A 25,849-nucleotide genomic window follows, 5' to 3' on the forward strand; every position below is an offset into this window, starting at 1 on the left:
TCAGAATCAAAATGAATACTATTAATATCATATAAAATCGCGAATTAATTAAAACTGGAAGTCCGAAACCAAGCAGCCAGGAGTTTAAAGCCTCTGAAAATGGATGAGGATAAGAAGGGAAAGAAACCTCCGATTGAAACAGCTAGTTGGTGCTACAGGTAAGGTCTTGTTAAGAGAGAATATTTAAGGGGCTAGTTCTACGACATGCATTGTTTAATCAATGATCCACGTAGTGGCTTGAAGAGGATTTTGCCAGGGAACTGAGAGGGTTTAGGGGGATGTATTGTAGACAACAAGAAGTAATGTTAATTGTCAGGGAGGTGTAAGTCTTAGGGTGTTTTGTTAATTTCTGAATAATGTCTTTTTATTAGTGGTCCCGTCACTATTTGTTTATGAAAGATACTACCTAAAAGTTGGGATTATTTTCTTTAAAACTAAGGGTGTAGCACCCAAATTAAAATGTATGGTATGTCATAGCTATAGACGCAATAACCCACCACCACCCTTTCACTGGTACCCAAAGTTTCATAATTACTTGATCTTATTCGGTAGATCAACTTTGAGACGATCTAGTTTAATCTACAGAAGGGTGATTTTTTATCATAATTGGGGTTTTATATCAATTTAATGTCTATTCCTTAAGATCCTTGATATTATACTTTCGTATTTTCAGGGACAAAGAGGAAGATGTTCACCATGACTTTGCATGGACAATAACAAACTTCAGCAGAAAAATTAATGGAGTGCCAAACGGTGAATACATCGAGTCAGACAAATTCAATGTTTCTGCACACGGGATGGATTTAGAATGGCAGCTTTGTCTATATCCTAGGTAGGTTGTGAATAATAATGATTATTAAATAACAGGTTGTCTACCTGTCTGTCTGTCAGATAAGTACATTGTTTCTGCTCACAGGATGGATTTAGAATGGCAGCTTTGTCTGTATCCTAGGTAGGTTGTGAATAATAATGATTATTAAACAGGTTGTCTACCTGTCTGTCTGTCAGATAAGTACATTGTTTCTGCTCACAGGATGGATTTAGAATGGCAGCTTTGTCTCTATCCAAGGTAGTTTGTAAATAATTAGGGGAAGGCGGAAAGAGGTACAATATGGAACTGTGAAGAAACGGCGGCGAAACCGCCGTTTCCCGCGATTTTTTTTTGCCTTTTCTCGCAAAAATAAACTATTTTCAATCATCTGAGATAAACTTTTTGTTTCATAAAAATTTCCCTTATATTTTCACTTGTCACTTGTTATATTTGACACTTGCGATTTTGCGTAATTTTGCCATTTAAAGATTTAAAATTTTATATTTTAAGTTTCAGAAAGGACACTTTTTAAAAGGCTAGGTAAAGTTTTCATGTAAACTAACCTTTAAATCTTTTTTAAGTGGAAAAGACAGTGAGGATGAAGATCACGTGAGCATTTTGTTGGAACTCGTTTCAAGATCTCTCACATTCACCTTCTCCGGCAGAATAGAGTTCAGCGTCGTCTCAGAGGCGGGGGAGAAAGTTTTCCGCAAGAAAAAATCTATCAAAGGAATGATTATATTTTTTAGAATTCATTCAGTAGGTACCCTTTCTCTAGTAGATAAAATTATTGGTAGAAAAGTTGAAGCATTCCTAGTTTGTGACAACTAATTATGATTTAATTTAAGTAAATACCAAAAGTCAACGAATAAGATAAGGTGTCTTATAAATCTGTATAATTAACATTTTATGTCCCTCCTTCTGGGGAATATTATTTGAATTGTGGATTCTCACCCTCAAATATAACAAAGCTGTAGGTAATGGAATTTGGATTAAAAGATCATTTCAGTAGAAAGAATTATGAGAATATTTATTATTTTTAAAGGAAAAATAAATAAAATAAAACAATGTAGGTACATATAAAGAAAAAAAAATAATCATTATTTTATCACAGAATCAGACACACAAATTGGGCGACCTATGTTTGGTTTGCTTGCAGCCAAATTTATCCCGCACAGCCTCCTAAAGATGGAGGGCCAGAGCAGCCAAATTATGCCAGAGGACAAGCTAACGGTCCTCTGCGAGATCACAATCGACGGCAAGGACGTGCAGCAGTCGGGCAAGTCCCAGCAGGGCGCCAAGGTCCCCTTCAAAATATGCCTTGAAAAACTATCCTTTGACTTTTCCAAACTGTATCAGAACAGCCAGTTCAGTGATGTGACAATAATATGTAATGATCCCAACGACAAGGAGAAAGTTGTGAGGATTCCTGTGCACAAGGCAATACTTGCCTCGCGGTCCCCGGTCTTCGAGGCCATGTTCAGCTACAGCATGGCGGAGTCGGAGAGAAACGAGGTGAAAATAATCGACATCAACCTCGGCACTGTCAAAGACATGCTAAACTACATGTATACTGGAAAAATTGAGGATCTCAACACAAGATCTATAAATCTTTTGGAAGCAGCCGACAAATATCAACTATCTGAATTAAAAGAGATCTGTGAGGAGACACTGAGTGCCAACCTAAGTGTTGACAACAGCCTGGAGTGCCTTCTCATGGCTGACCTGCACAACGCAACAGAACTCAAGAATGCTGCTGTCAAGTTTATTGTTGAACATAGTGTGGACTTTGTTGATGAAATTGACAAGTTCAAAGAGTATCCTGATCTTATTGCTGAGTTATTTAAGGCTATGGCAAGAGGCTCAGCAAGCAAAAGAAGAAAACTAAGTTAAAAATGAAATCTTTCTACTAAAGTATACCTAACTCAGACACTTCTTTTTATTGATATTATGAAGCCCATAAAACAAAGAATTGTTATATAAAAAATCCTTTGATTGCATCCTAATCTTTTTTTTACTTTTACATCACAAAATTTTAGTATTTTGTATATTATTAATCAATTTTAATTTATCAAATATATTAGGGTAAGGGGGGGGAAGTTTCGGTAAGGGGCTATTCTCGGTAATTTCGACCTACCTTCATTAAATGACCTTTTTCTCCATGTTCCTTTCAAATGACAGAAAAAAAACATAAAAGCAAATTTGTTCCTTATTAAAATGCCTACAAAAAAGTATAAAATGAATTTTTTGTGAGATGAATATTAAGGGTACTTATTGGGTCTCAAAGTCGGACGAAAAATTTTTTTTTTCCAAAAATTTTTTAGTAGGTGTGTAAAGATCGACCTACACAAAAATTGGTAAGACCTAGAGCTGATCTGAAAAACTTTTTGAACTAGAAATTGCCCGCTTTTTCCAAATCCGTTGAGAGCTTTAAAATCGGGTTAATATTTTTTTCAAAAATGACCAAAGTTGGCGCCGGGGGAAAAATCGGTAATTTCAAAAGAAATTAAAATTCAACTTTTAAGGTCATGTTTTCATGTTTTCTTTTGTCAAATCTATTATTCCATATGGACTTTTTAAGAATTAGGCCTAAAAATGAATAGAACAGATAAAAAACAAAAAAAAAAATAATTTTATTTTTTGAATCAAAATTTTGCGAGGAAAAAATCAAAATTTCTGGTCCTTTGAAAAAAAAATATTTTTGACATAGGAGGAATAGTCCGATCTTTATGAATTTTTTTGTGGTTAATCCCAATCACCTATACTAATTATGATTTATTACGCTTGTTTGGTCGTTTGGCCTTTTTTCATCGATTTTTTTAAGGTTAAAATGTAGTCAAGATTTTTTGCAAAGATGACACTTTTGCTTCAAATTCAATTTTTGAGGTCAATTTTTAATCAATTTTCATGTTTTTTTGGTTAAATCTATAGTTCAATGTGAGCTTTTTTAGGATCAGGCCTAAAAAGTAATAAAATACGTTTTTTTCTTATATTAATTTTAAGTTTTTAAAAAAAAAAATTTCGAAAAAAAAAATCAAAAATTGGCGTCTTTCAAAAAAATTCATTTTTAACATAGAAGGAATAGTCCGATCATTATGAAACTTTTTGTGGATAATCCCTATAACCTATACTAATTATGATTATTTATGTTCGACTGGCCGTTTGGCCGTTTTTCATCGATTTTTTTTAGGTTGAAAAAAATTACCGATATTTCCCCCGGTGGTGGGGAAATATCGGTTACTTTTTTGTGGTCAATTTCGGCCAACTTCTAAAAGTCCTAGAATAATGTCCTTTTAGGACCTGATAGTCCTTTCCGTAAGCTTTCTACTGGTCTTGGTTTCATTTGAAAATATTAATATTTACCCCATTTTTTTTCAAAAAAACCGAAAAAAAACCGATATTTCCCCCCCCTTACCCTACCTATAATGATATTAATTTGATTTGACGATTTTTTTCTACTCCTCAATCTTATTTTTTTTGTGAATAAAATGTCTGAAAACTTAAAATTAAACTTATGAAATTTGGTTTAAAAAAACCTTAAAGAAAATTTTCCAAAAATTCTCTAGCTGTGATGATAATGTTTTTTTTATATTGTTGTATGAATTGAAATGTAAATATTTGATGAAATTCTGTTTGTGTTAAGAGACTAGATAAAGAATGGGTGATTCTGATGACGATAGGGACTACAGACGCAGAGATAAATTTCACAGTGAAAGACGCGGGTAAGTTATTGTAGTCAATTAGCATTTAAAATGTCTACTTGTTTATTTCTGTACCAGCGGTTACGTCTCTAGATGTCTCTAGGGGCATTTGAGGGAGAGGAGGGGGGGGGGGACCTCCACTTCAAATAATAAATTTAATATTTAAATTATAAATGTATTTATCATTAGTTGGATTTTTTTCCAGTGGTGATAACCTTCCCTGGATCTAAGGAAGCTTCACTGTAAAAGAGAATCCTATCAGTTCAACAATTAGTGAGATCCTTGTCTGCTCACACTAAGACATCATTTTCCTTTTATACCTACAAGTTTTATAAATGAATTTATTGAATACAGTTAATTTTTTCTAAATTGCCAACTTAAACTACCTACCTATATGTTATGAATGTGATTTATTCTTGTTTATCAAAATCTAATTTTTCATGTTAGGTATGATGCGGGAGGTGGAAGTGACGAGCGGTGGGAGCCGCGCCCATTGCCTCCCCCGACATATGCCTCCGGCTACCGCCCTAGACCGGGAGGCGGAGGTGGCAGTTACGGGCACGCTCCGCCCGGTGACTATCGGCGGATGAGCCGTTATTCGCCTGAACGGCGTGGGGGCCGGCAAGAAATGTCTCCGCCGCCTAAAAGAATCCGTGGTGGCTGGAATGACGATGATAGGGGAGGGTATGGGGGTGGGGGGTATGATAGAGAGATGGACAGAGAATATGATAGGCCTCCTCCTTCCAGAACTCATTCAGGTATCATTTTTTCTAAGAACAGTAATAACCCAATTTTTGGACAAAAAAATCCGCCAATTTTAGTTCATATATGTGGTTGTCTCTCATCCCTTAATCTTAAAATACAATTAACATACCAACATTCCTCTTACTACATGGCGGAAGATTTGTTTTTTAAATTTACTAGTCCCCAAAGTTTTATAAACTATTATTCTTTGGCTGCAAAACTTTAGGTACTTTCATGGATTGGTTGGTTGAAGTTATCAGTGTTTAAAGAATTTATTAGGAAATCAAGAATGAGTAATATCATGTTTATCAACGCTAAGGATGTACATCAATTTATCGTTTATTGTCTTATCCCCTAAGATCCCTGATTAACTGTAAAATTTCCAGGGTCCCGCCACAAGCCCAAGGATGAAGATGTCGAAGGTTTTCAGCCAGCAATGATGTCATTTAAAGCATTTATGCAAACTCAGGTGAGTCCCAGGGAATGGAGGGGGGGGGGGGGACACCATTGAATTGTTGATTACACTAGTACCCAAAGTGTAAAAACCACGTCATCTCTTTTGTCGGCTCAAATACTTTGAGTTCTTTATTTATTATTGGTTAGGTTCCAAACGAGTAGTGTTCAAACTTTTCTACCAATAATGTCAATCTTTGGTTGGGGTAGTTTTGTTTAGCATCATATTGGGTGTTCATCCATTTATCTTCCAATGTCTCATCACTGACGAGCACTGGGTTAATTCTTCTTGTTATGGGATAAAGATAAATTCTTCTGACTAAAAGGTTTGTTGGTTTTCTCCTCATGGCTACTTTTCCTAAAGCCTTTCGAGCACTGAAATCACCCCTCCTCCTTATTTAAAAAAAAAATGAAATTAGGGGAAAGGGGGATCTCATTTTCCTATACGTAACCCCTGCGAGACTACCCAGTACCCAAAATAGACTAATCTAAATTGGCTGAATAACCTTTTTTTTTGTACTACTTTTAAAAAAAAGGTGTTGCGCCGGAGTTCTTTGTTTGCACATTGAGAGAAACTGTTAATTATTTTTTTAATAGTCAATAATAAAGAGTTAGTTATTAAGGAACATCAATTTTAATACATTTTTTGATTGTTAAGGACGATTCTATATCCGACGAAGAAGGGATAAAGAAGTATGCTGAGTATAAACTAGAATTCAAACGCCAGCAACTCAATGAGTTCTTTGTTACACACAAGGTAATTTTTTTTCTTTCCTGTGTGGCTTCGAAACCGATTTATATCCGGCGGATAAGAACCGGTTCTGAGCCATACTGAAAGATTTTGTACAGCACCGTATTATATCCAGTTTCTACGAATATAAAAATGAACAATCATAAGATTAGAACCTTTTAATACCAAGTGCCTTTGGCATCTCGGGTCTAATAAAACTGGTTTTAATCTTATAATTTTATATTTTTATATCCGCGGAAAACTGTTTATAATACGATGCTGATATTCAAAGACCCAATTGAAAGTCGGCTCAGGGTCACCACCCACCCTGTGGGTGGAGTTACATGTAGTTTTTCTCTGTTCTTCCAAACCAATCCACTTTATCCGTATTTCCATCATTGATGTTTTTTATGCTTTGCAACTCTTTAGTATGTTGTCATCCTTGTTTTTTTTTATTGTTTAGGAAGAAGAATGGTTTAAGCAGAAATACCACCCTGAGGACAGTGCGAAAAGGAAAACTGAGCTCAAAGATATGCTCATGAAAAGGGTGGATGTGTTTCAGGTAGGTTAATGGTGAAGCTCTTTATTGCATATAAAAAATGGCATCATACAATACAAACAGGCCGATACACAGACTAACTTACCAATGGCAGGCCAGTATATAATTCATTTTAATTGACCAATTGTAGGCCAGTATAACGTCATTTTTTATATGCACTTTGTTATTGGTTATATTTAAATCCACGAATGTAGTGTAGCACGTAAAGTATCAGCTCGTCATTGGGTAGGTGAAGGTTCGAATACCGGACCAAATCGCGTATTAATTTTTTCCTACTGCTGCTATGTCATTTTCTGAGATATTAAGATTCAGACAAAAAATCAGTGCTCATCTAATAGGAGTTTAATCGCAAATCTTTGCCCCTAGCCTCTAGGGGCTTTGCCATGAGATAATTAAAGAAAATTTAAAATAAGAAAAAAAAAATTGGAGGTACACCCACTAGGTATTTTCTAACTTTTCGGGAAAAAAATAAATTGAGGGGGATTTTTTTGTTTTTTTAGGGGGTTTGGGGTGTCCCACCCCCCAAGAAAATAGCCTAAAACCACTACAGGACCAGTAGATATATTCCCTAAAGAGTAGAATCCGATCGGTTCAGTGGGTACTGAGATCTTAAGGGACAGACAGACAGACATCATTCTACTTTGTGTTATAGATAATAATGTATTTATTAATTTTTCTTTAGAAATTTATGGACCAGGGAATGTTCAAAGAGCTGACCTTGGATGGGGACAAACAGGATGCCTTGATCAAGGTAATATTTTTATTTGTAGCGCAGCTGACTTTTATCTAGGGAAAATTGAGGGGATTTTGAACTGGAACTTATACTGATACACAAAGTTTTCACTCATTTGGGTATATTTTTAAAATAATAATTGAGTTGTACAAAATAAACAATAAACAATGTTACAAATGTATGCTGTTATGTCAGGTGCATAATCGCCTTTTTCTTCGGATTTTAAAGTTATTAGGGTAAGGGGGGGGGGGGAAATTTCGGGGTTTTTTCGTTTTTTTTTTAAATGGGGTAAATATTAATATTTTCAAATGAAACCAAGACCACTAGAAAGCTTACGGAGAGGACTATCAGGTCCTAAAAGGACGTTATCGTAGGACTTTTAGAAGTTGGTCGAAATTGGACTCAAAGAAATTACCGAAAATTACCCGGCAGGGGGGCAATTTTGGGTAATCATTTTCAACCTAAAAAAATCGATGAAAAACTGCCAAACGGCCAGTCAAACATAAATAATCATAATTAGTATAGGTTATAGGGATTATCCACAAAAATTTTCATAAGGATCGGACTATTCCTTCTATGTTAAAAATGAATTATTTTAAAGACGAGAAATTTCGATTTTTTACAAAAATTAAAAAAAAAACTTAAAATTAATATAAGATAAAAACGTATTTTATTACTTTTTAGGCATGATCCTACAAGAGCTCACATTGAACTATAGATTTAGACCAAAAAACATGAAAATTGATTAAAATAGACCTCAATAATCGAATTTGAAGCAAAAGTGTCATCTTTGCAAAAAAATCTAGACTACATTTTAACCTAAAAAAAATCGATGAAAAAAGGCCAAACGGCCAAACAAGCGTAACAAATCATTTTGATTTTTTTCTCGCAAAAATTTGCTTCAAAAAATAAAATAAAATTTTTTTTGTTTTATATCTGTTCTATTCATATTTAGGCCTAATTTTTAAAAAGTCTATATTGAATAATAGATTTGACCAAAGAAAATGTTCCCTCCTTCCATCCAAATCCGATTACAATTCCAACTGGTCCTGCCCACCCTGCATTTCTGCCTCAACAACTCCCTTTTCACCTATCGCCCCCCAACCACCAACACCCCCATCCAAACCCCGCGGTCCTAAATTCCCATGTACAGTCTGTTCCTTAGGTGTTACAAAATCCACTGGCTCCTTCCAATGTAACTCCTGCCTCCAATGGATCCACCCCAAATGCTCCCTCCTCCCATCTGCCACCCACTACTCTCCTTTCTGGTTCTGCCCTTCCTGTTCCCCCCCAACCTCACCCCCTCCCTCTCCTAATTTACCACCCCCTACACCCCTCCCATCACCTAGCTCCCTGTCTCCCCCACCTTCCCCTTCAGCTCCTCCTTCACCCCCGCCCCCTCCTCCAAACACCCCTGCCCCCCGAAAACCTCCTGGTAAACCTTTTGTCCTTCAATTCAATTGTAATGGCCTCCTTACCACCCAAGATGAACTCCACAACCTTATTTCTACCCATAACATCCCTATCACCTGCCTCCAAGAAACCAAACTCTCCAGCAAATCCAATCCCAAACCCCTCCCTGGCTATAACTTTCTCAGGAAGGATCGTCAAGACCGACCTGGTGGAGGAATAGCCTTCCTCATTGCCGATGACATCCCCTTCACCCACCTTGACCTCAATCACCTTTCCAATGGCCCCCTAGAGATTGATGGTATCCAAATTTCCCGCAATGGCTCTCCTACACAAATCATCAACCTTTACCTTCCTCCACATTCCTCCTGTCCCCCCCAATACACCCCTGACTTTAACCTCCTCTTTGACAACCCAAATGACCTTATCCTAGTCGGTGATTTCAATGCCCACAACCCTGCCTGGAACTCCATAACCCTTGACCAATCTGCCATGAATCGTGGGGAGGCTCTGCTGGAAGCTCTCAATGAGAGCAGCCTCTGCCTCCTCAACGAGGACTCCCCCACCCGTCTCCCCCCCAACGGCCAACCTACCTCCCCCGACCTTTCCCTATGCTCTGCCCACCTTGCACTTGACTTCTCCTGGCACACCCTCACCACCCTCCGTTCTGACCACCTCCCCATCCTCCTCTCCCTCCCTGAAATCAACAGAAACCCCCGCCCTGTCAAAACCTTCCACAACTTCCGTAAAGCAGACTGGGACACCTTCACCCTTGAAACTGAAACCCTCTTTGAAGATCTTCCTGATCCTTCCTCCTGCTCCCAAGGTGAAGCCACTTTCCGCCAAATCCTCCAAACTGCCTCCAAACACACAGTCCCCGCTGGCTTCATCAAAAACTCCAATCCCTCCCTCCCCCAGTCTGCTAAGCCCCTTATCCAGCAAAGAGACTCCTTAAGAGAAATTAACCCCCATGATCCTCAAATCCAAATCCTCAATGAACAAATTTCCTCAATAGTTAACCAACACTCCAACAAAAAATGGCAAGAAACCCTTTCCAAATCCGACCATAGAACCAACCCTTCCAAATTCTGGTCCCTCCTCAAATCCCTTTCTGGCAAAAATAATTCCCCTCCCTCCAACCAACCCATTTCCTTCAACAACAAAGTTCACACCTCCCATGCCCACATTGCTGAATCCTTTACCAAACAATTCACCTCTGTCTCCCGCCACACCTCCAACCCTTTCTCCAGAAAAATTATTCGCAAAATTAGACACCGCCACCGCCTCAACAGAGATTTCCAACCTTTCACCCCTGCCCTCGTCCTTGAAGCCATTAAAAATTCCTCAAACTCATCTGCACTTGGTCCTGATCACCTCAACATCCTCCACCTCAAACACCTTGGTCCAAATGGCATCTCCTACCTTACCAAACTCTTCAACCTCTCCATTTCCGCTGCTAATATCCCTGCCATTTGGAAGCTCTCCAAAATTATTGCCCTCCTCAAACCTGGTAAACCCCCTGACCTTTCCACCTCCTACCGCCCAATCTCCCTCCTCTGTCCTGCAGCTAAAGTCCTTGAACGCCTCCTTCTCCCATACCTTAAACAATCCCTCTCCACCCACCCCTCTCAACATGGCTTCAAACCCCTCCACTCTACCACATCCTCACTCCTTAATCTTTCCACCTCCATTGCTAACGGTTTCAACCAAAACCTCCCCCCCAGCCGCACAACCGTAGCATCCATTGACCTTTCCAAAGCCTTTGATTGCATCCCAATCCACCTCCTTCTCCAAAAAATCTCCTCCTCAAACCTCCATCCAAACATCATCAGATGGCTATCCTGCTACCTGCGTGGCAGGATGGCCTTCTGCTCCTACCAAAACACCAACTCCTCCCCCAGAATTGTCCACACTGGTGTCCCCCAAGGCTCTGTTATTTCCCCCGTCCTTTTCAACTTTTACATAGCAGATGCCCCCCACAACCCCCCCGCCACCACCTCCTCCTATGCCGACGACCTCAACTCCTTCCACTCATCTCCTGACATCCCCCAGTCAGTTGAATCCATCAACTCCCACCTCTCCTTAATCGCTGACTGGGCCTCCACCAATGGCCTCTCCATCGCCCCCAACAAATCCACTGTCACCCTTTTCACTCCTGACCGCAAACACCAATCCAACCTCCATCCTCAAGTCCAAATTAACGGCTCCACATTCCCCCTTGAGAAAACCCCTAAAATCCTTGGAGTTACCTTTGACACCTTTTTCAATTTCAGTTCCCATGTCTCCACCATTTCCTCTAAAATTTCCTCCTGCCTCAGAATCCTTAAATGTCTGGCTGGCACCAAATGGGGCCACCAGAAGGAGACCCTCCTCACCACCTACAACACCCTCCTCCGCCCCATCACCACCTATGCCTGTCCTGTCTGGTTTCCCAACACCTCCAAAAACAACATTGATAAACTCCAAGTCCTCCAAAACCAAGCCCTCCGCATCTGTACTGGTTCCACCAAAAAATCCCCCATTAGCCACCTCCACCAAGAAACTAAAATCCTACCAGTACGGAACCACCTTTCCCTTTTATGCTCCCAGTACCTGGCCTCCTCCCTCCGCCCTTCCCACCCATCCTTCCCCAATGTCACAACCCCTCCTGGTCCTAGATCCAAAAAATCCACCCTCCAATCCATGTTCCTCCCGACCCTCCAACCTTTTCTCACCCCTGAGAACACTCTCCTCCCTGCAAATTACAAATCCACCATCTCCCAACTCCACACCTCTACAGTTACCCAAGCAATCAATTCCTATCCCCCTAATCCTGTCCTTAACCACGCCCCTCCCAACATCAACCCCTCTGAGATCCAACTTCCTAGGCACTACAGAACCATCCTCTCCCAATTGAGATCCAATTATTGTCCTAAGCTCCAAAGTTACCTGCATTCCATCAACGCTTCTCTTTCACCCAACTGCCCATCCTGCCCCAACAATCCCACCCCTGAAACTGTCCAACACCTCTTTTCCTGCCCTAATAACCCCACCAACCTTAATCCCATTGACCTCTGGCATAATCCCGCCCTTGTAGCTGCCTTCCTATCATCACACCCAAGTTTCACCAGCCTCCCTCCTCTTCAACGCCCCCCTCCAGAGCCCCCCCCATAAGCCTCCCCTCCCCCACCTACTGATGACGACCCTGGACACGAAAATGGACTATGAGCAGCCAATACAACAACAACAACCAAAGAAAACATGAAAACATGACCTTAAAAGTTGAATTTTAATTTCTTTTGAAATTACCGAAATTTACCCCGGTGCCAACTTTTGTCAAATTTGAAAAAAATATTAACTCGATTTTAAAGTTAAAAAGGTTTTTACGGATCAGTTCTAGGTCTTACCAATTTTTGTGCAGGTCAATCTTTACACGCCTGCTAAAATATTTTTGAAAAAATAAATTTTTTCGTCCGACTTTGAGACCCAATAAGTACCCTTAATATTTATCTCACAAAATTTTCATTTTATACTTTTTTGTAGGTAATTTAATAAGGAACAAGTTTTTTTCTGTCATTTAAAAGGAACATGGAGATAAAGGTCATTTTATGAAGGTATGTCGAAATTACCGAAAATAGCCCCTTACCGAAACTTCCCCCGCCTTACCCTAGCTTATAAGTGTCAGAATAGCTATTAATTTATCACATCATATTATAAACAGCTTTCCTTGGATATTAAAATGAAAAGTTATCAGATTAAAACCAGTTTTGTTATCCCCGAGGGGCTGAATGCTTGGAATAATAGAACATTTTATGACTTTTATTTTAATAATCGTGGAAAATTGTCTTGTCTGCAATTCATTTGTTATGGAAATATTCATCCTTGTTTATTCAGGTTTTAGACTCAGTTGTGATCAAGCTTGAGGGTGGCACAGACTTTGATCTGACTGTTCTGGACCAACCAGATGAAGATGAAACGGAAACTAGCAAGGAGACCAACAAGGACAAGGAGAAAGCAAAGGAGAAGGATGGAGAAAAGGAGGAGAAGAGTAGAAAAAGGAAGAGGGATAAAACTGCAGAGGTAACACATTCAATATTTTCTTGTTTTAATAAGATATTTTAATAAATCCAGTTTGAATCCTCATCTATTTTTCTGTTTTCATTTTATTGACTTTTACCTTAAACTAAAATAGATTACAAATGAAAAAGTTTCTCTGGTACCTGATAAAGACATATATCCCTGAACCTAAGTATTGCTCTTTAGTTCCATACATCTCTCTTATACTATCAGGACATTTTAGCTAAGTTTTATAAACGTACCTAATCTCTCATAAGTTTGCTTAAAAACTTAGAATTTTATTTTTTTAATTTTGATCGGTTGGTTGGTTTTAAACTAGAAATGTTCCAACTTTTAAACTAATAATTGTAATTTACAGAAGGGATAATTTTGTCCATTATCATTGGGAATGTATATTAATTCATCGTCCATTGTCTTATCCTTTAAGATCCCTGTACCTTGTTTATATACCAAATGAGACAAGGATAGTCCGTCTACCTAGTCAACCAGGGATAAGGCAATGCCAATAAATTGATGTACAGCAGCAATGATGTTACACAAAATTACCCTATCTGTCAATTAAAAGAGAGGGATAGGTTTCTGGTAAAATCCGTAAAGGTTATGTGTTATAAGTAAAAAACAGTAGTAGAACGATAAAAATTTATGTTAACTTAAAAAAAATTGTCTTTAGTTCTTTTCAATAAGAAATACACACATTTAGTGAATATTGTCGTTCATTTTTAAGCCTTAAAACACACACCTTTAGGTACGGATTCTACCTGAAACCTACCCCTCTCTTCAGGGTTTCGGATCCGGATCCGGATCCGGATCCGGATCCGCAAGGATCCGCATATTTTGAGTCCAAGGATCCGGATCCGGATCCGCAAAAAAAATGCGGATCCGGATCCGGATCCTTAGACTCCAAAAAATGCGGAAAAAATGGAAAAATCTACCTAAATTTATATAAAATCTCACACATTCTCTTGATGAGAGCCAATCTTTAAGGTTTAGGTTCAGACTTGAAAATTAAAAGTATTTTTGACTTCGAATTGAAGAATTAATTTTTTTGAAAAATTTGGTGATTTTATTTTTATTGTCAAAGATCCGGATCCGCACTGACCAAATTTTGAGGATCCGGATCCGGATCCGGATCCGCATAAAATCAATGCGGATCCGAAACCCTGCCTCTCTTAGTAGTTAAAACGTTTGAACACTCAATAAACCAAGCAAGCAGGATTCACTAAAGTCCCCAAAGGTGTTAAGTCAAATAGATAAGAAAACGTTATTATAAAACTTTGGAGACTAGTGTAATAAACAATCCATTGTTCCCTTCCTTCCTGTTAGTCAACACAATTTTTTTTTTTTTTTTTGTAGCCAGCGGAAAAGCTAGACGATGAAGAGAATGCTCGTCTGTTAGAGAAGGCCAAAGAGTTCCTCGACGACATGACTACTCAGCCTAAAGAGGAGGGAGAGGACAAGGCAGATGAAAAAGACTTGGACAAATCAAAGGTGGAGGATTTTTTCCCCGACTTTTTTTAAAAATTCAAGTAGTTCAGTTGCATTTTTTTATTATACCTCTTGTTGAAAAAATACTTTTTTGTCCAGTAATTTCATCTTGAAATTTCATCAGAACCATGGCTTCTTGGTGTTCCCAGAAAAGGTCTCGAGGAGTAGAATCAGCAACTTTTGTCTGTTTCAAAATATATCGTTTCTAGCCTGAGAAAATCACGAAAAAAAACTCTAAAAAAGCTAGGTAATTCTGACAAAAAACCTAAAAATAGTTGTTTTTCAGTAAAATATAAGGCTTAGAGCAATATATTTTAAAACAGACAATAGTTCCTGATTCTACTCCTCAAGATATTTTCTGGGAGCACTTAGTAGCCATAGTTTCAATACAAAGAATTTTCAAAGTGGCAAAATGCTTGACCAAAATTGTTCAAATTTTTACATCAGGGTTTTTTCACCAAATGGCATAATAAATGCAACTGCACTACTTGAATTTCAAAAAAAAAAGTTGGGAAAGATCCCCTTTTCTAAGGAGACAAGTATGGATGAGTCCAAGGAAGAAGACAAAGAGGAAGGAGAGTCTGAAGATAAAGAATCCTCTAAGGAATGGATATAATTACAATTCAGTTAAAAGAATATTAATCCTTGATTTATATTGCTGAAATTAATACCGACCTTAATGATTTTTAGTTCTAGACTCTAAATTATTCTGGTACCCAAAGTGTTACAAACATAAGAGTATTTTTATTAATGTTTCTTTGGTTGGATCATAGTACTAGTATCTAAACTTTTTGATTAAAAATTTTCTTTATCGTATAAAGAGGGTAATTTTTTTGCGTGTTTTCCGTAAAGTTGTGTGGTATTGTTTTGTCAAGTGCTCTTATTAAGTCAAAGTGTTCTTAATAAACATATTTGACTAAACGGTAGAATACAACTTTACGGAAAATACGCAAAAAAAGACTCCCTTTATTGTATGCTATCTTATTCTTTAAGTTCGCTGATTAGGAAATTTTATTCATTAGATTTACTGCAGCTATGCCGAGAGAGAGGGAACAACGGACTGTTTATTACTCTAGTCCCCAAAACTTTATAATAGCTTTTTCTTATTCGTTGGAGTAACAACTTGGGGACTCGAGTGAATTTAGATTGGTTGGATCATTAAGTTGAGTGTTCAAACATTTTAACCACTAATTTTAATCTGCAGTAGGTATAATTTTGTGTATTATCATTCGGGACGTATATCCATTTATCGGCCAATGTCTTATCCCTTTAGAATCCCTGATAGCATTGAATTTAATATATCCACAAACTCAGGAGAAATCTGAGGAGAAGGGAGATGATAATGAGATGTCAGGTAAGGAAGATCCTGACAGTGAGGATGAGACTAGCAATAAGAATGACGAGAAAGAGAAAGAAGATGCCTCAGCCAAAGGTTCCAGTGATGAAGATTCTGATGCTGAGAAAGATGTCCCTCAAGTAAGTCAATGTAATCAGCAGAAAAGCTATTAGTTATTTATCGCATCGTATTATAAACAGCTTTCCCCGGACATAAAAATGCACAATTAGGTATAAGATTAAAACTAGTTTTTAATTGCCCTGAGAGGCCGAAGGCACGGGCTAACAAAATATTATGATTATACATTTTATATTCGTAGAAAATCGGATTTAGTAAAATACTATACATGATTTTTTAGTACGGCTAAGAACCAGTTGTTGGTCAATCTTGTGTTTTCTCTCAGAGTGCATAATGACAGAATTCCCTCTACACCTATTTTTTTTACTGAAGTACTTTTTTTGGTAGGGGGGTAGGGGTACTCTTCCAAAATTTTAATAGTTACATTCCTTTTCTGGACCTATGAGAAGCTTCACCTAAATAGAATACCATGTCGGCTCAGCGGATTGCGAGATTCTTTACAACAGACACGAGACAGACATATATTCTGTTATTTTTAATATGGATTAGGATCCTAACTTAACATTTGATTATTTATTAGAAAGAGAAGCCGCGCAGTTTGCACAAGACCATGTCCATCTTCCTGCGCAACCTGTCACCCACCATCACCAAGAGCGAGGTGGAGGCCATGTGCAAACGGTACGACGGCTTTCTGCGCGCCAGTATCGCCGATCCGGCGCCGGACAGACGCTGGTTTCGCCGCGGCTGGGTCACCTTCCGCCGAGATGTTAAGATCAAAGATATTTGCTTCAACTTGAATAATATTCGGTTGAAGGATTGTGAGTTGGGGCCTATTGTTAACAGAGATCTTACCAGAAGGTAATTTTATTTGATATATTATTGTTGTTTTTTTTATGCCGCTTTGGCTAAAAAAAAAATAAAAAAAAAAAAATAAGATATAAGAAAATAATATAAGTCATTCTATGTTATTAATTTTATATCTTCCAAAGTAATAGAATGTACGTACGTGTGTGTGTTTCTATGAAATTTTGCTTATCTTGGCCATTTTTTTTTGTCAGATTTAGATTTTTTTGTATTTAATTATTAGCAACTATTATGAAGGTGTTCTAAGAGGGTTGTATGCGTTTACAAAAATCAATATATGTACCTAATCTTTTTATTTCAAAAAGACATACGTTTTCATTAAAACTTATTTTGTTTAAGGTTTATCTTCTGTAAGTAAATCTACATGTTACTAATTGATGAGGTACCAAAATCTAACAGATCTTTTTTTTGCAGGATCCGAACTGTGCCAGGCTTGACCTGTGACAAGAAGGTTGTGAGGAATGATATAAAGCTGGCGGCTAAGATCATAACCAACCTTGATACCAAGTGGGGTCTCTGGCAGAAAGAGAAAACTGACGACACAGTTGGTAAGTTTTTTTTGTGTTAGTTGAAAAAAAAACAATTCGAGTGACAACATCCATAAAAGCGAAGCACTGAAACGGTAGGACAAACGGGCATTAACACTTATATAGTGTCAGAACTGAATAATCAGAATATAAATGTATAAGAGTCGATGCAAAATTTTAAGTAAATTTGTTGAAAAACTGCTTGACACAGGATAATGTTTATGGACATACTTACATTTTTAGGATATGATTATAGAGTTGTACATTGTATTTTGTTGTCCCAGGAATCAATATACTAAAAATCAGATCAATCGGATGATTAGATCACATACTTTGTTGTTAAAAAAGTAAAAAAATCAACATGTTTAAAATGGACGTACGGTCATTCTTGTAATGATTATAGAGTTTCTACGCTTTCTAAATCGTACCTTACTACTAAAGGAATCACCATGCAAAGTTTAAAATCGATAGGACAATTCTAACATGCCTAAATTGACGAAAAAAGCTATCTCTCTGTGACGGACGGACGGACGTACGGACCGACCCTAATTATAGAAAAGCTTCGCTTTTAAAAACACGTTAAGTGTATTTTTGCTATTTGTAGAAATGACAGTATACCACTTAATGATTTTTGACGAATTAAAGTGTGTTGTACAGTTGCAAAAAAGTCATGTCCAGTGATCCTAATGGACGAAAAATTTAAATACATACATCCCCAATTATGATACAAAATTACCCCCTCTGTTCATCAAAACTATTAATCCAAAAGTTTGGACTCGTAGGTACTAGTTTAGAACTAACAAAAAAAAATTCAATCAAAGTACCCAAATTTTTTAAACCAACGAACAAGGTAACGTGTTAATAAAATGTTGGGTACCAGTAAATTTACAGTCTAATATCCCCTCCCTCCCTGGGTAGTATCAGCTTAGAAATACCATTCATTACCTTAATTACTTTTTTTTTCATTTATCTACTTATTTATTCTAGGGTTATCAAGTTCGAACCCGTTGTTGGAGAACATCACAGACTACTTGATCGAGGAGGCCAGTGCAGAGGAGGAGGAGCTGCTGGGCAGGGGGGAGGGAGGAGAGGATGGGGATGAGGGTCAGCAGGGGGTTAATATATCCAGAGATGAAGAGCTAATTCAGGTGAATTTTCAGGGATATTAAGGGATAAGACAATAGAGAAGGGCGGAGAATGGGGATGAGGGACTGCATGGGGTTAGTATCTCCAGGTATGAGAAGCAATTCAAATATTTAGGTTCTGGATAAGATGATTCTTTATCTGAGAATAGTTGAGTTCATAGTGTTGATATCTACAACAATTCTGAATATCCAAATATTTAGGTTCTGGATAAGATGATTCTGTATTTAAGAATAGTTCATAGTGTTGATATCTACAACAATTCTGAATATCCAAATATTTAGGTTATGGCTAAGATGATTCTTTATCTGAGAATAGTTCATAGTGTTGATATCTACAATTATTCTGAATATCCAAATATTTAGGTTCTGGATAAGATGATTCTGTATTTATTTAAGAATAGTTCATAGTGTTGATTTCTACAATCATTCTGAATATCCAAATATTTAGGTTCTGGATAAGATGATTCTATATATGAGAATAGTTTATAGTGTTGATATCTACAATAATTCTGAATATCCAAATATTTAGGTTCTGGATAAGATGATTCTATATCTAAGAATAGTTAATAGTGTTGATATCTACAATCATTCTGAATATCCAAATATTTAGGTTCTGGATAAGATGATTCTATATATGAGAATAGTTTATAGTGTTGATATCTACAATTATTCTGAATATCCAAATATTTAGGTTCTGGATAAGATGATTCTGTATTTAAGAATAGTTCATAGTGTTGATTTCTACAACCATTCTGAATATCCAAATATTTAGGTTCTGGATAAGATGATTCTGTATTTATTTAAGAATAGTTCATAGTGTTGATTTCTACAATCATTCTGAATATCCAAATATTTAGGTTCTGGATAAGATGATTCTATATATGAGAATAGTTTATAGTGTTGATATCTACAATAATTCTGAATATCCAAATATTTAGGTTCTGGATAAGATGATTCTATATCTAAGAATAGTTAATAGTGTTGATATCTACAATCATTCTGAATATCCAAATATTTAGGTTCTGGATAAGATGATTCTATATATGAGAATAGTTTATAGTGTTGATATCTACAATCATTCTGAATATCCAAATATTTAGGTTCTGGATAAGATGATTCTATATATGAGAATAGTTCATAGTGTTGATATCTACAATCATTCTGAATATCCAAATATTTAGGTTCTGGATAAGATGATTCTGTATTTAAGAATAGTTCATAGTGTTGATTTCTACAACCATTCTGAATATCCAAATGAAGATGAAATGCCAAACAGGTATTAACAAACAAAAACCACTATCAATTATAGTTTTAACTTAAAACTTCGAGGAATATAACTATCATACCTACTTGATTTTTTTTATAGGCGATAATACCCATAGAGTTACATGTACATACACAAGAACGTTCTGGCGTATTTTTAATATTCATAGAGTTACTACTCTTCAAATATTATACTTTCTCGTCACAGAAATATCTATTATACATTGTTTAGAATCGATAGGACGACTCTAACATGTGTAAATTAAGAAAAGCTCATGTGCTTTTACAAATTACTAGCGGCTACGGCCCTGTAGGCCTTTTGGGGCACTTGAGGGGGGGGGGTTGAATTTGATACCATTTTTTTTATATTTAAAAAGATTAAACTATAACACTGGCCGATAACGATTTTCTAGGATTTCTCTTGGGAGGGTGGTGGTACCCTCCCCAAAATAGTTATAAACCCTCCCAGGACCTATGAGCAGCTACCATAAAAAGGAGAACCATTTAGGTTCAGTGGTTAGCGAGATCCTTCGGTATAGAATAACAGACAGACAAACAAATAGATACACATCCTGTTACTTTAATATGAGGATTGATTTTTAGATGTGGAATATTGCATGCCCGTGGAATCCCTCCCACTGCCACTGTTACCAACAATGAAGTTGATGAGTATATTGCAGGTCTTAATTATAGAATTATTACCCTAGATAGTCACTCATACCAGAGAGAAAGGGGACAATGGGCTGTTTATTACTCTAGTCCCCAACGTTTTATTATACCTAGCGTTTTCTTGTTCGTTTGTTTGACAACTTTCAGGACTTTTAGTGAATTTTGATCGGTTGGATCATTAAGTTGAGTGTCCAAACGTTTCAACCATTAATTGTAATTTTATGTATTATCATTGGAGATGTACATTAATTTATTGGCCTGTGTCTTATTTCTTTAGATCCCTGCAATCATACACAATAATCCGTCTAACTTAAATAGAAATTTTTAGCGGTTAAGATTTATGTTTACATTTATGATTGAATCCAATAATACATAGCTATCCTAAGAAATTCTAAAACTATTTATTGCCTATAATTTATGCAAACGAAATAGTAAAATATCTTCCCGTTTCTACTAATACGCGTTAGGTACACTTTCTTACCAGTAATTTCCCGTACCTAAAAAAGTTAAAATTATAATGTTCACTGTGTTTTAGGCTTTGAAAAGAAAATGGGAGGATTTCTAGTACCCAGACAAGATCTTACAGACGACGAAGCCCAGAAACTCGGGTAAGTGTTAGGAACCCCGCGCCGCTTATTCGTTGGCTTAACAACTTTGGGGACTTTTGATTGGTTGGTTTATTAGGTTGAGTGTTAAAACAAAATGTTTTAATCACTAATTTCAATCTACATAAGGGGTGATTTTGTGTATCTTCAAAATGGATGAACATCAATTTATCTGTCATTGTCTTATCCCTTTAGATCCCTGGCTTTGGGTTTTCAAGTTATTGAAATAGTTTAATATTGAAAAAAGGATTTTTTTAATGTTTATGGTATGTATGATTTTTTTAAAATCCTTACACTTTGGAAATCTTCGAATATCACCATTTAATTTTCAAAATTGGGGGTCTATATATCAATGTATCGTCCATTGCCAATGTCTTATCCCTTCATCTCCGTGACCTATGATATTTCAAGGTATCTTTGTTACAGGTTAAAGAACGAAGAAGATGAGGTTGAAAAGTTTGTGTCAGCCAACACTCAAGAACTTGCTAAAGACAAGTGGCTGTGTCCTCTCTCTGGTAAGTAATATGGATATAGTTTGTGTCAGCCAACACTCAAGAACTTGCTAAAGACAAGTGGCTGTGTCCTCTCTCTGGTAAGAAAATGGATATAGAATATACGAAGATATTATGATAGGGGAAAAAATATCGTCAATTTAGGTTGCTAACATTGATATCACTTATTGGTCAGTTCGTTCATCCTGTAGGAGGGGAGTGGATGGGGCAAAGGGGATGGAAGGGGTGATCGTTATTTTAGTTTCACTTTATTAGAATACATGATAATTTGGTGTAAGATCCAAGTAATAATAAACTAATATCCGCGAGATTTAATTCAGTATTTAGCCTTACTTAAAAATCGTGTATCGTTTTGTTTTACCGACACTTTTCTATGAAAGGTAAAAAAATAAATTTAATCTTTGTTTTCTTGGCCTGGAATTAGCATAACTTTTCATTTTATTATCCGCGGAAAGCTAAAACGACTAAATTAAATACTGCTTCTAAAAGTTTAATTAATGGTTGGTTTTCAAAATGCCATTGTTATTTTTCCAAATTTGCTGATAATTAATCTTTTTTAGGTAAGAAGTTCAAAGGTCCTGACTTTGTCCGCAAGCACATCTTCAACAAGCACGGGGAGAAGGTGGACGAGGTGAAGAAGGAGGTCAAATTTTTCAACAGTTATCTGAAGGATCCGCGCAGGCCCCAGCTTCCAGAACATCCTACCAATAAGCCAGGTAGGATTTAGGTTTTTATTGTTTGGAAAGGGGTTCCTATGGAACCGAGAATTGAGGAAGGGAGGAGACATTGGGCTGTATATTACACTAGTTCCCAAAGTGTTATAAGTTTTATTATTCGTTGACTTTAAAACTTTGGGGACTTTTACTAAAGGGGTAGTTTCACAAAATGCATTTGAACTTAATTTAGTGAACCGCATATTTTTTCTTAGTTAATGGGGTAAACTACATTTAAATAGCATATATTTGAAATAAATTCAATTTTCTACCACGTAGTTTTTAAAATATCAAGACCTGAAAATTGTCTTTTTGTGATATATGCAATTTAAAAAGACGATTTTCAAGTCTTGATATTTCAAAAACTATGTGGTAGAAAATTGAAATTTTTTCAAATATATGCCATATAAATGTAGTTTAACCATTTAACCAGAATAAAATATGCGGTTCACTAAATTAAGTTCAAATGCATTTCGTGAAACTACCCCTTTTGATTGGTTGGTCTTCTAAGTTAAGTGTATAAACGTTTCAACACTAATTAAAATCTACTGAAGGGGTATCATTATTTGGGAATGGGGTGTACATCAATTTATCGGCCATTGTCTTATTTCTTAAAAATTTAGTTTTTATATTGATAACAATGTGTAGGTCTCGCTCAAAATACTTGATTTAAATTAAAATACAATTTGTGTCATATGGAAATTCACGCAAGGCCTCGTATTTACGAATGATAAAAGTAAAAACCATGATATTAATCCTAGTTTTGTTAACCTGGCCCCTCGGGTTCAAAAAAACTGGAATTCATCTTAAAGTATTTCATTTACTATCCGTAGAAAGTTGTCTAGAATATGCGATGAATGACTGAGTGTTATCGTCATTTTGAGATTATAATTTTTGAAAAAATTTAGGAAGCAAGGGTTCAGGAGGTGGTGGTCGGCCCGACGACTTCCCGCGGAGCAGGGATGCCACCAAATATCCAGTGTACGGGGACAGATCTGGGGGCGGGGGTGGCGGTCATGGCGGGGGCTATGACAGAGAATTCAGAGGGGAGCGTGGCTATAGGGGAGGCCCTCCCCCGCGCAGGGATCCTTATGGTGCTCCCCCGCCTAGGGGCTCCAGAAACCTGGATCCTTTTGCCGGCCGTCCTGTTATTACTTATAGAGACTGGGACGCACCTGGAGATGAATATTATTAAACTGGATATTAAGTTACACTTGATGTATAAGTGTGATTTACAGTAAGAAAAGGGTTAAAAATATACTGTTGAGTATTTGCCAACTATACAACAAAAGATATAGTAGCCTTTATCCTGTGTGATTTGTTTAATATTTAAGAGACACTCCAATTCAGTATTTTATAAATACATTGATCAGTAACTACTCTAGTATCACCTATTTTTGTCTCAATTGCATGCACTTTTAATAAGTAAGAATAACACGAATTAAATATTTACCAGGGATGGAGGGCAGAAGAATGTATATTAAATTGTTCCCAAAGTTTTATAAATATTTTCTCTAATTCGTTGACTTAAAAGTTTTAGATACTTTTATTTTTTGTTAAGACTATCAGTATCTAAACTTTTATTTCTACAGATTGGGTAATTTTGTTTTATTATCATTGGGGGTGTACATCAATTTATCCAATTTATCATCCATTGTCTTATCAGTTTAAATTTCTGATCTATACCAATTAAATTACATGTTATATTATGCAAATAAGTTACCTCTTTTATGTTAAACATCAAAGTAGTAGTTGCACGAAGTGCATTTAAACTTGAAATTAGTGAACTGCATATTTTTTTCTGTTTAATAGTCTAAACTACATCTATAGAAAATATACCTATTTGAAAGAATTTAAATTTTCTACAAGGTAGTTTTAAAAATATCAAATCTTGAAAATCATATTTTTGGATATATTCAACATAAATGACTCATTGACTATCCTGTTTTCACAAAAACAGCAAGATGACTATTTCGATGGTGCCTAATTGATTGCTATTTATTGTAATATGAAGTTATATATGTTAGTCGGCATTCTTGTAACTTTTCCTTGCAATCAGATAAGACTCATCAAATGCGCTTCATGCAACTATCCCTTTATAATGATCAGGTGTAGTTAATATGCATGCAACCATCCTTGCTATGTATCCTAAAATCCTCAGATATTTATGAATTGTGATCAATTTTAATTATTCAGTTAAAATCTTAAATATACAGTGATTGTAATTGTATTAGGACGTGCAGTGCAAGTCCAGACAAGTAACAGAAATGGGATTTTGAACAAAGATAGAGGGGAAATGAGCTGTTTATTACACTAGTCCCCAAAGTTTTAAAATAACGTTTAATTAATTGTAATTTTGAAGACTTAAGTAATTTCTAATTGGTTGATTCGGTAATTTGATTGTTCAAACGTTTCAACCACCAATTTTAATCTACAAAAGGGGGTAATTTTGTGTATCATCATTGGGTATTTACATCAATTAATCGGCCATTGTCTTATCCCTTTAGATCCCTGGTTTTTGAATCATTAAGAGAATATTTTCAATATTTGCTAGATAATATTTGTTTACATTTGTCATCTTAATCGAAGGAAACTTTGATATAAAATTATAGCATTTATTTTTAAAGATAACTATCTAGCATAGGAAATATTGAACTTGACACATTGTACTTTAAAATGTACATCGTGTTATTTTGAAAATCTTATCATAAAAAGATTCATAAAAAAACATCTCTGACCTAAAAAACTAGAATTATGAATAACAAACAGAAAAAATAGTATGGTAGATTCCTCATGTTTTTAGGAGCTAATTTTTTTTACAAATGATACCTACCTAACCTTTGAATCTTTACTTGAACATTTCTGTGCCCTGTTCTAATACTAGTTTTTAAAAGGGAGGGAAGGGACATTGGACTGTAAATCATTCTGATACCCAAAGTTTTATCAACACGCTTCCTAATTTGTTGGGTGCTTTTATAGAATCCTGATTGATTGGTTCAATCTTTTAAACCAAATTCTTAATCTACAGAAGGAATAATTTTGTTTAACATCAATTTATCTTCCATTGTCTTATCCCTTTAGATTTCTGAGAACTCTTGTCAACTCAATTAATTGCGATATTTATATTACTTCTACTCCATTGCCAATATTTAATATTACTTGCAACCACATGCAGCCACGACAGAATCTGATGTGTGTTATTTTTCAGAGTTTAGACGCGGACCATCAGTATAAAATGTCTGGACTTGAAGGTGTGAATGGAATGAAAGGAGACAGCAAGGTGCCCAAGGGCAATTATAAGGTAGGATCGTTGGTAATTAGATTAGGTAATTATTTTTTAAGGTGGAGATTAGATAAAAAGCTGATATTTAATATTTCCCACCTCTTACGCCCCTTCCTTTTTTTGAAATAAATTGAAAATAGGGGAGGTTTTTTCTGCCCCTTTCCACCTTGTA

General features: G+C 36.3%; 3 protein-coding genes across 25 annotated transcripts in view; all 3 read left to right on the plus strand.

Moving 5' to 3' along the window:
- On the plus strand, positions 1-4,455 carry LOC145312196 (speckle-type POZ protein B-like). 2 transcript variants are annotated; one of them, XM_080151399.1, is made up of 4 exons: positions 1-158; positions 674-832; positions 1,393-1,539; positions 1,924-4,455. In XM_080151399.1, exons 1-4 carry the CDS (start codon positions 100-102, stop codon positions 2,702-2,704), a joined length of 1,146 nt encoding a protein of 381 aa, XP_080007525.1. In that variant the 5' UTR covers positions 1-99; the 3' UTR covers positions 2,705-4,455. The 2 variants fall into 2 exon arrangements, with proteins under 2 accessions (XP_080007525.1, XP_080007526.1); XM_080151400.1 differs by lacking the exons at positions 1-158; positions 674-832 and adding an exon at positions 893-952.
- Positions 4,391-25,603, plus strand: Ars2 (arsenic resistance protein 2). Of its 6 annotated transcripts, none has more exons than XR_013876937.1 (21): positions 4,391-4,533; positions 4,960-5,270; positions 5,643-5,725; positions 6,368-6,466; positions 6,903-7,001; positions 7,681-7,749; positions 13,015-13,200; positions 14,551-14,685; positions 15,215-15,284; positions 15,995-16,158; positions 16,677-16,954; positions 17,375-17,508; positions 18,475-18,635; positions 19,814-19,908; positions 20,499-20,575; positions 21,100-21,172; positions 21,596-21,684; positions 22,242-22,397; positions 23,303-23,819; positions 23,987-24,139; positions 24,504-25,603. XR_013876937.1 is itself a non-coding variant. In XM_080151394.1 (19 exons), the coding sequence occupies exons 1-19, from the start codon at positions 4,469-4,471 to the stop codon at positions 23,587-23,589; spliced, it is 2,631 nt and encodes an 876-aa protein (XP_080007520.1). In that variant the 5' UTR covers positions 4,391-4,468; the 3' UTR covers positions 23,590-23,840. The 6 variants fall into 6 exon arrangements, 1 of the variants encoding a protein (XP_080007520.1); XR_013876939.1 differs by having other exon boundaries at positions 24,510-25,603; XR_013876936.1 differs by having other exon boundaries at positions 23,987-25,603.
- Positions 25,564-25,849, plus strand: part of exu (maternal protein exuperantia) — an 11,713-nt gene continuing 11,427 nt past the window's right edge. For all 17 annotated transcript variants that reach the window (XR_013876942.1, XR_013876950.1, XR_013876941.1 and 14 more), the window contains exon 1: positions 25,564-25,695. Coding sequence is in view for 2 of the 17 variants with exons in the window: in XM_080151397.1 (XP_080007523.1) it covers positions 25,564-25,695 (132 nt within the window). In the remaining 15 variants the exon portion in view is untranslated. The remainder of the gene's footprint in view (positions 25,696-25,849) is intronic.

The sequence above is a fragment of the Acartia tonsa genome, chromosome 2 (assembly GCF_053477335.1).
Source record: "Acartia tonsa isolate MP-2025a chromosome 2, ASM5347733v1, whole genome shotgun sequence".
In the NCBI taxonomy this organism is placed as follows: domain Eukaryota; kingdom Metazoa; phylum Arthropoda; class Copepoda; order Calanoida; family Acartiidae; genus Acartia; species Acartia tonsa.

Coding starts and splice junctions, on each gene's coding strand:
- LOC145312196 (XM_080151399.1), top strand. CDS start 100: ATGGATGAGGATAAGAAGGGAAAGAAACCTCCGATTGAAACAGCTAGT. Junction 159..673: donor ACAGCTAGTTGGTGCTACAG/GTAAGGTCTTGT, acceptor TCGTATTTTCAG/GGACAAAGAGGAAGATGTTC. Junction 833..1,392: donor CAGCTTTGTCTATATCCTAG/GTAGGTTGTGAA, acceptor ATCTTTTTTAAG/TGGAAAAGACAGTGAGGATG.
- Ars2 (XM_080151394.1), top strand. CDS start 4,469: ATGGGTGATTCTGATGACGATAGGGACTACAGACGCAGAGATAAATTT. Junction 17,509..18,474: donor GAAAACTGACGACACAGTTG/GTAAGTTTTTTT, acceptor TATTTATTCTAG/GGTTATCAAGTTCGAACCCG. Junction 21,685..22,241: donor GTGGCTGTGTCCTCTCTCTG/GTAAGTAATATG, acceptor AATCTTTTTTAG/GTAAGAAGTTCAAAGGTCCT.